This window comes from Adiantum capillus-veneris, chromosome 3 (genome assembly GCF_014529385.1).
Source record: "Adiantum capillus-veneris isolate H3 chromosome 3, ASM1452938v2, whole genome shotgun sequence".
In the NCBI taxonomy this organism is placed as follows: domain Eukaryota; kingdom Viridiplantae; phylum Streptophyta; class Polypodiopsida; order Polypodiales; family Pteridaceae; genus Adiantum; species Adiantum capillus-veneris.
The window spans coordinates 84,449,665-84,459,475 of record NC_140933.1 but is presented as its reverse complement, the minus strand read 5'-3'; the positions used below and the strand labels follow the sequence as shown (position 1 = coordinate 84,459,475).

The following is a 9,811-nucleotide window of genomic DNA, read 5'->3' as shown; positions in this document are numbered from 1 at the left end:
AGAGAGAGAGAGAGAGAGAGAGAGAGAGAGAGAGAGAGAGAAGAAGAAGAAGAAGAAGAAGAAGAAGAAGAAGGAGATAAGTTTTAATGGCACATGAACAATCCCAAGTGACCTTAAAGATGTGTGTGTGTGTGTGAGTGTGTGTGTGTGTGTGTGTGTGTGTGTGAGAGAGAGAGAGAGAGAGAGAGAGAGAGAGAGAGAGAGAGAGTGTTTAAAGGGTGAAAAGAAAGAGAAGGAAGTGAACTTTTGTTGAAAACGCATCACATAGGCCTTGGCTAGGTAGGCCAAAAAGCATTTGGTTAGAAAGGAGCAAAGTATTTTGTGAGGACTTCACATGTCATTTACAAGAGCGTGGCCAAGATACACGATATGAACAACTTATATTTACAATGTATCATCATTTTGGTTGCACCAAGAACTAAGGGAGGGGCTGTGTCCATAACCTGGCCTCAACTATATCTACCACATGCATGGGAGATGGGATTAAGGGCCACTGTTGATCTAGGGGCCCTACATCAATTGGGCACTGTAAATCTTTTCGTGAAAAGTAAACTCAGGTACAAGAGTAAACTCGAGTAGTCGAGTTGACATTTGTACCCGAGCTTACTTTTCGTGATGCGATGCGCTTGCACATCAAGTATCAAGGAATACGCCTACATTTCAATGAAGACTTGCGCGGGCGATGTGGTCAGGGCACATGTCTCGCATCCATGAGGCTGTGAGTTTAATCCCCCGCCCGCGAGGGAGGGGGGGGGGGGGGGGGGAAGTAATTTTGGATGCCTGAGTTTACACTTTGTCCGAGACTCCTTTGCTCGAGGTCTATAATGCTCCATCATCCCATCGGAGATCCCACCCCTTCATGCCCCTGGATAACGGGGGGAGAATGTTGAACGGGCTGGATCAAAATAGTATTTTTGGGTCCTCCAGGCTCCTTTAGAAGTTCTCTCTTTCGCATCGCATTTCATAAGAAAAGCGCGCTCAAAATAGCCGAGCAGAGACACAAACAAGAATGGGAGCTGGACGACGAACCGAAACATACTTGGGTCCTCACAGTCCCACTGCGGCCCCTTCCTCTCCCTCCTCCTCTTTGACAGGCCACTTTCTCAATCTTGTGCCTGGTGAGCTTGCTTCAGTCATTTTTGGTTGCACCCATGCAACCTTCGAAGAATGTGTTACTCAACTTTTATTCGGTATCTCTCTCTCTCTCTCTCTCTCTCTCTCGCGCGCGCGCGCGCGGGCACACACACACACACACACGTGTCTGCAGCGTCTCATTTCTTGATGAAGGTCATGGCACCCCACATGAGGAAGTTACATTTCAATCTTCTTTTAACCTTGAAAGCATGATCGTTGGCGTTCTTGTTTTTCTAGGTCTACCACAAATTCACTTCAGTTACATCAAAAACATCAAGCCAGGCATGCCTCTATTCCTGTTCAATTATAGTGATCGAAAACTTCATGGGATTTTTGAAGCGGATAGCTGTGGAGAGCTGAATATCAATTTTTATGCTTGGACTGGTGGTAGAGGAAAGACACAATATCCAGCACAGGTGCATTTTAAGCTGATCTTTTGTTTGTGTCGCATAAGAACGAACATATGTAAAGAGTATTGATATAAACTGCAATGAATTTGGCTTGAAATATATCACAAAGGTAAAGACATTTTAATCGCCTACAGATTAACATGTACTATTGCAATTGTGCTTATACCTACCACTTTTGCTTTTTTGTTTGGCAAGAAGGAGAGTGCCTAATGGGATGTTTGTTGAGAGTCTTCTTGTTCTTAGCTGATAATTGTGTGGAGTATCTTGTTGTGCAAGAGCTTGAAAATTAGTGCAAGGTTTGGTGTTCCTTGAGGGATTTCATTGAGAAGGTGAGGTTTCTCTCCGAACAATTCAAGGAGTTTTTGAGTGTAGGTGTGGTCTTTTAGATAAGGTTGTAGTAGAAATGCTTGTTCACTTTTGATGAGCATGAGGGCAAGGTTAGATTAGTGAAAAATCTTCATAGATTTTGATTTTATTGAGCAAGTTACAATGATATTTGGGTCTGGGTGTATTATTTTAAATAAGGCCTTTATCTTGGATTGTGAGGGCAAGATATCAGATGCAACAGAATTGAGAGAGAAGGTAGAATCGAGCACGTTTTCTTAATCCTTTGTTCTTCCTTGCGTTAAAGAATGCATGTGCTTTGGGGAAGATTCGTGACCATTTGACAATAGGGGTCTCTTTGGTTAGTCATTCTACGAATCTGCATTCATGATTAACTAGGAACTAAGAAGATAATGCGATAATAGGCACCAAATTGCGAAACTCCTATTGTCGATGGTAATAACTCTTCCCCAAAGGACATGCCTCTACATGGTATAGCCACTCTTTTGACGACCCACCCATTGTCGATCCGTTGTGCCTCGTCATTGATTGGTTACAACTCTTCACCAAAAGGATGTGTAAAGACATGTCTATTCGTAGTCCGATCATAGTTGCATTCACACGGGTTTGAAATCCTTATGAGAGGTTTGAAACGTTAAAAAAAAACTGGAGTTTGAAATCTCATTTGACCAAACTTGGGTCTTATAGTGTAGGTTTTGAGCTTTGAGCCTCCAAATCCCAACTTTTGAGTCTATGAATCGAATGTGTCTCTTCATATGTGTCTCTTCGTCTTCTATATAAGGAACTTATTGTAACATAGTTTTAATCATTCAATCAATCTTCTAGCTCATTTGATTTTTGAGTGGCTGAGTCTCTTAGTCTTAAGTTTTGTTCTTCCAGTTTAGAGTTTTTGAGTCATAGATACCCATATGTACATAATTGGCTCAGGAAGTCAACGTAGCATGTCAGGTGCAGCGGAATAGAGAGAATATGTAGAATCGAGAAATCACTACTTCCCACAATTTCTTGTTCTTTCCTTGTGTTACTGAATGCAACTTTGCGTCATTGATGGTTCCTTTTAGTTACTTGTGTGTGTGTGTGTGTGAGAGAGAGAGAGAGAGAGAGAGAGAGAGAGAGAGAGAGAGAGAGAGAGAGAGAGAGAGAGAGAGAGAGAGAGAGAGAGAGAGAGAGAGAGACGCAACGATGGGGTCCAACTGACCCTCTTAAGAGCCCTCCACACCGATGTGCTATTTGTTAAACTTACATCACTATGCTGCTTCACAGGTCTGTAGCGCGGATAATGTGTTGTGCTCTCTACAGTGGGTGGTCCTCAGGGCAATGTGCGTGACAATCTCACTCAAACAGACTAAAAAAGAAAGGAAACAATAGACATCAACAGAGCTCACAAAGACACAACAGCAGACCAGAACATATGACTCGACTATCTCAAAAAACTGATATAGACTCTGGCATGGCAGCACACTCAGCTCCAGCCCAGGACTCACAAGTACAATGGGGGTGTCGAGGCTCAGATGTGGCGGGGTGGTGAAGACGTGCTCTGTGTATATACTCACTCTAGACGACTACGTAAAGATCATATATCCAGCAGATGATCCACCAATGGCTCATAAATGCCAGCCACCTAAGCCAATAAACCGAGTGGTGGTGGTGACCTGGCCACGATCCACTAGACCATCGTCCTTATCCCACTAGACCACCGTCCGTATCCTGCCACGTGTCACTGCCAAGCCTAGAGAGTCCGTCCAGTGTGGACCAGACCAGACCAAGTGTACTAACAGTGTGTGTCCTGTGAAAGTAACACTTTAGCCTGCTACAGGTTGCCCGCCACAAGACCGCTCACCGTCTCGGTGAGAGGAAATATTGAAAAACTTTGAAAGAAAACCACTAGGTACCGCATCTGTACATCTTGCTTGAAGCAGGTTCTAGGCCCAACCATGATCTTACATGCCTCAAAAGTGGAGTTAGAAAACACTTTATGCTTGCCAACATTTTAAACCTTTGAATAGGAAGGAAGAAGTATGATTGCATAGTCCAAGAATCCCAATTGGCAAAACCGAATGAGCTCGGTTTGGATCCTTTGCATCTTTCCTCCATAAATATAGTGAAATTTAAGGACAAGGAGTTGCACATGCTTGTTGATGCAACTAGTTCCATCAAATTGAAAAGAGGATCACAGCATTAGAGGATGAGAAAAGGTCCTCATTGCCAAATCAGGTGAGGATGAAGTGAAGATTACCTCTGAGGTATCTGATTTGCTTGTGAAGGCAAAAGCTTTGGAATTGAAACAGGCATTAGCGGCTAAAAACTTGAAGGTAAATCATGCTTTGATTACTTGCAAGGTAGAGAAAACCAGCTCGTTGAAGCTCGATACCATGGATTGCAAGAATTGATTGCAGCTGGGGAGGAGGTTTCTCTGCACGAACACAGCTGAGCTGCTTGCCAAATCCAGTCAACATAGAAAATTTACTTGATATGCGCTTGCACAGAGAAGCTCGACGTTGGCCTACAGGCGTTGAAGGTCGGAGGTTCGGGCATCCAATCAATCCTCAGCAGCATCAGCCCGTGGCAGTGAGGGCGAGGATAGAAGGCGAGGGCAGGATAGATGGGCAGCGAGGGCGAGGGAGAGAGAGGGGGACGAGGGCTCGATAGGGGGGCGAGGGGGTGTAAATGGGTGGGTAGGGGCGAGGGGGAAAGGGTAGGGGCGAGGGCTGGTGAGGGGGTGGGTAGGGGCGAGGGGAGGGAAAATTTGGGTAGGGGCGAGGGAGGGAGGGCAAGGGCGAGGGCAAGTGAGGGGGAGAGGGTAGGAACGAGGGGGTGTGGTGAGGGGTGGGTAGGGGCGAGGGGGAAAGGGTAGGGGCGAGGGAGAGAGAGGGGGATGAGGGCTGGATAGGGGGGGGCGAGGGGGTGTGAATGGGTGGGTAGGGGCGAGGGGGAAAGGGTAGGGGCGAGGGTTGGTGAGGGGGTGGGTAGGGGCGAGGGAGGGAGGGCAAGGGCGAGGGCAAGTGAGGGGGAGAGGGTAGGGGTGAGGGGGTGTGGTGAGGGGTGGGTAGGGGCGAGGGAGAGAGAGGGGGACGAGGGCTGGTGAGGGGGGGCGAGGGCTGGTGAGGGGGTGGGTAGGGGCAAGGGGAGGGAAAATTTGGATAGGGGCAAGGGAGGGAGGGCAAGGGCGAGGGCAAGTGAGGGGGAGGGATTAGGGCGAGGGGTTTTTAGGGTGAGGGGTGGTGAGGGGGACTAGGGACGAGGGCTGGTGAGGGGAAGGGACTAGGGCGAGGGGTGGGTAGAGGGGCGAGGGTGTGTGAGGGGGAGGGTAGGGTCAAGGGCAAGGAAGGGGGTGGGTAGGACGAGGGGTGAGTAGGTAGGGTCGAGGGCAAGGAAGGGGGTGGGTAGGACAAGGGGTGAGTAGGTGGTAGGAGGGTGAGTAGGTATAGGTTTGAGCTGGTTCTGCAGGGCGTGAGTTTGTATGCAACCGGTGTGAACCCTAAGGATGTGGGCATTCTGATTGTGTGCAGGGCGTGAGTTTGTATGCAACCGGTGTGAACCCTAAGGATGTGGGCATTCTGATTGTGTGTAGGGTCGAGGGAATAGGGGTAGATAGGGGCAAGTACGGAGCAGACAGCTATCATGAACAAGACAGCTATCGTGATCTTGGAATTCAGCAAGCAATTCAGCAAGTAGGACGTGCTCTGTGAAGGGAGTTTGCTAGACGCAGAGGAGAGCTTTGTTCTGGTCGGAGAAGCAGATACCAAAGGGGTTGATGTTTGAGGGGTGGTGAACTCCTGTAGAGGACATTTCTTCCCGCTTCTATGCTTCTTCATAGGCTCACCAAATTCAAAGGCTTTCACCAAGAGCGCATCAGGAGTAGCTTCTGTGACCTTCAACTTTTGAGCTGGCTCATTTGGTGTAGTGACTGTAGAAACATTTGAAGGGGGTGTACCTTCAGGCAAAGAGTGAATAGAGACTCCATAACAAGGCATAGATTCGCTAGCTTCCAACCACTCCAACAGATCTTCGTCTGACCCTTCAGGTGCAGTAGGCTGTTCTTGTTCCGGGTTGGTTTCCATTGACAAAGAAACTTGCTGCACCACGGGATCCATACCTCCTTCTAAGAGAATGGGTTGCATCAGGGAGCCAGAAGTATGTATCCACATCATCGTTTCCCCAATCATGAAGTGCTTTAGTGTGTCGCAGCCATGGTCTTCCAATGAGCAAGGGAAATCTGCCCTCAACCTGGGAAAGATGAACCACAACAAAATCCAAGTTAAAAGTAAAGTCTTGTACCTGCAGAGGCACATTGTCCACTATGCCCACTGGGTAGACTGTCCGTTGGTCGGCCAATGTAACTGTGAAGGGAGCAGGGCGAGTAGGCTGTAGACCTAGAGCTAGCATAGTGAACTCGGGCATCAGGTTGATGCCAGATCCACCATCCACTATCACTCTTGAGAATTGCCGACCCAAAACGGACATTGTCAGGCGAGGGCTTCTATAATCAGTGAGTGGAGCAGCGGGATTGGATATCATGTAGGACTCTGATGGTCGCACTGGGAGGTGCCCGCCACTATGACCTGCTCCAGGATAAAGTGACTGAATAACAGTAAGGGTGTCACTTCTAAAACTCGCATCTAGTCGCAGCATGTCATAGAGGGACACTTGTTGGAAGGTGTTCTTCAAGATTGTCTCTGCTGTAAGCTTCTCTTTTTCTACCTGTTGTTCCTCGGGTACCTTGATCTTCTGTAGATCGGAAACTGCTTCCAAGAAAGCTTCATCAAGATCGGAGAGCAAAGATTTGGATTCCTTCATGGCACTGGGGGATGGCTTGTTAACAGCTGAAGGCAGGGTATCCACTGGTGTGAGAATGTGTGGGGCAGTTGAACTTGCTGGAATGCTAAGACCGAGAGCGGCTCTCTGGGCCCCGGTGAGGACACCAAATGGCTCCTCTACCAACTGTGGCGGCTTATTTTGAGGTGTAACCACGTGGGTAGAAGGGGGCGGCTGAGAAACGGTGCTAACTGCTATCAAATTGAGCTTGGGAAAGGCAAACTCATTCTGGCTTTGACTTGGGTTCGAAGCCGTGGATGCACGAATTTTAGGGCAATCCTTACTGTAGTGATCCTTCGTTTCGGGGCAATGACGGCAGGGAGGAGACCCTTCTGGCAAGGAGCATTTGCTTTGGTAATGCCCATATTCCCCGCATGTGTAGCACAAAATGGGCGGATTCAAAGGGTGAGTCGAAGGGCGAGGTGGTCCTTGCTCTCGGTGCATTGAGCTGGAGGTGGAGGCATAGAAGCTTTGAGGTGATGAGGGAGCATGGGTATGATAAAAGCTCTGAGACGGAAAAGTACTTGGCATACCTTGCATAGGAGGGGTTGTCAGCAAAGGTGGCATATGGTGTGGATGGCCACAAGGAGAAACCATGTTGGATGCAGGTGCTGGCCCTTGTTGAAGAGTAGGACCAAGACTTTGCTGTATTTGTCGCAATCCCTTGAGGTAGTAAGAGTCTTTGTCCTCATGTCTAGATTTTTCACAGAAGTGGCAGTAAACCCGAAGGGGGCATTCCTGTGGAGGGTGCCCTGGAGAGCGGCATGAGCTACACCAAACCGTAGCCTTAGTCTCTTGTTGACACTTGAGCTCTTCTAGCTCGCGCTTGATCTGTTCCAATGCCTCGTGATGTGGAGGCTTCTCCTTTCTAAGAAAGAAGGACCTCTCCTCTTGAAGTGCTCGCTGTAACTTTAGGGCTTCCAGTTCCCTGCGTAAAGAAGTTAATGGATCAGCAGGACTTTCCGAAAACACAGAGGGGTTCTCTATGTGAGGGGAGTTGTTGAACAACTTCCTAGCCCCCTCTATCCTAGTAGCAGCTGCGATGAATTCCTCCAGAGTGGCGTCGGGTCGGAGGCTCTCTCGGAGTTTTTACTGAAAGGTTTTGGGGAGCGCCTTCTCCACCCACTTCTTAACCATGAATTCACCGGGTTGCTGGGAAAGCTTGGCAACCAGAGACTTGGTTTTAGTCATAAGCTCTACAAAAGTCTCCTTTGGCTGGAGCACCATGTTGGCCAACTCATCCAACACTTTCTCTTGGTAGTCACCTGGCCTAAAAGCTGCACAGAACTGTTGTCTTAAGGCTGCCCAAGTTGCAAAATGGTTCTCCGCAAAGTGGTTGTACCATTTGTCTGCTAAGCCGTCCAAGGTGGATGGAAAAAGTACGAAATAAGCATCTTCTCTGTTAAGACCACGACCCCTATAGAGAGATACGAACCTCCTTGCATGGTCGTCAGCATCTTCTGAAGAGAGTCCTTTGAAGGTGGGGAACTTGATGTTTACCTTGGCCAACACACTAGCCAACGCGCCTCCATGGCCCCTTGCTGAGCGTGTTGCTCAATAGCCTGCTGTAGCAGAATAGGAGAGAGCTTTACTAGAGAAGGTGATCTGGAAGATGTGGAACCGGATGAAGGAATGGGGGATGTCGTATGTGGAGGTATGGGTGATGAGGTTAATGGACTTCAACTAGATACCAAAGGTCGTTTTATGTTATAGTACTTCAGAGGGCTCAGTAGTGCGCTTTGACGCTCGACTGACCGCCTTGTATGTGTCATGCAGTGACCACCAATCCAACCAAGCTTTGGGCAAGAAGACTCTATGTGTGGGCTGAACAACACAGGTCTAGACTAGGACAAGTGAGGATAGTGACTAGACCACCTGGTCCAGGAACAGTGACTAGACCACCTAGTTGGACCAGGGTCGAGGAGGACTAGACCAGGGACGAGGATTGGTTGGACCAGGGCGAGAGATGACTAGGGCGAGGGAGGACTAGACCAGTTGGACCAGGCGAGAGGAGAACAGTGCAAGGGCAAGGTAGGCGAAGCTAGATAAACCCAACTAGCTTCAAGATTCGTACCTCACAGAGTGAGATTTCAGTTGAGGTCCCACCGTGATCGCCAAAATGAGAGCACCTGTAGCGCGGATAATGTGTCGTGCTCTCTACAGTGGGTGGTCCTCAGTGCAATGTGCGTGACAATCCCACTCAAACAGACTGAAAAAGAAAGGAAACAATAGACATCAACAGAGCTCACAAAGACACAACAACAGACCAAAACATATGACTCGACTATCTCAAAGAACTGATACAGACTCTGGCGTGGCAGCACACTCAGCTCCAGCCCAGGACTCACAGGTACAATGGGGGTGTCGAGGCTCAGATGTGGCGGGATGGTGAAGACGTGCTCTGTGTATATACTCACTCTAGACGACTACGTAAAGATCATATATCCAGTAGATGATCCACCAACGGCTCATAAAGGCCAGCCACCTAAGCCAATCTCCAAACTGAGTGGTGGTGGTGACCTGGCCACGATCCACTAGACCATCGTCCTTATCCCACTAGACCACCGTCCGTATCCTGCGACGTGTCACTGCCAAGCCCAGAGAGTGTCCAGTGTGGACCAGACTAGACCAACTGTACTAACAGTGTGTGTCCTGTGAAAGTGACACTGAAGTCTGCTACAAGGTCTAGGGCATACATGTACGACTAGTATGTCTCGGGGTTGGCCACCACCCATAGTCTAGGTTTTATGGCCGCCCGAGTTTGGGGCCGGCCGTCCACTTTTGTCCGGGCGCCCACATATATATTTCCATTTATCATTTTCTTGTTGGGTTGTGGGGATTTTATTTGGCATTGCCCTACCTCCCCTTGGGCACCTATTTATAGGGCCAAGGGGTACCCACTTCCATCATACTGATTGTACAGAGGGTCTTCTACTCATGGTAGTCATGGGGGGCTGAGCGTCCCCGCTTCACCATATCTTGCATTTGTGGTCTCTCTCTCTCTCTCTCTCTCTCTCTTCACGCTTCCGCACATTCGCACTCTCACATGGTATAAGCAGCTTCAGGCTCTCGATGATCCAAGGGCGCATCTCCACATCAGGCTTTCT

At 48.7% G+C, this 9,811-nt stretch overlaps 1 protein-coding gene across 5 annotated transcripts in view; it reads left to right on the top strand.

Moving 5' to 3' along the window:
- The first annotated feature begins 888 nt into the window (after positions 1-888).
- The window catches only part of LOC147461221 (uncharacterized), a 124,119-nt gene continuing 115,196 nt past the window's right edge, over positions 889-9,811 (top strand). The window contains exons 1-2 of one of the 5 annotated variants that reach the window (XR_015187573.1): positions 889-1,190; positions 1,372-1,550. Coding sequence is in view for 4 of the 5 variants with exons in the window: in XM_086508825.1 (XP_086364951.1) it covers positions 1,010-1,190; positions 1,372-1,550 (360 nt within the window). In the remaining variant the exon portion in view is untranslated. The remainder of the gene's footprint in view (positions 1,191-1,371; positions 1,551-9,811) is intronic. The other 4 variants (XM_086508824.1, XM_086508825.1, XM_086508822.1 and 1 more) reach the window with 4 other exon arrangements.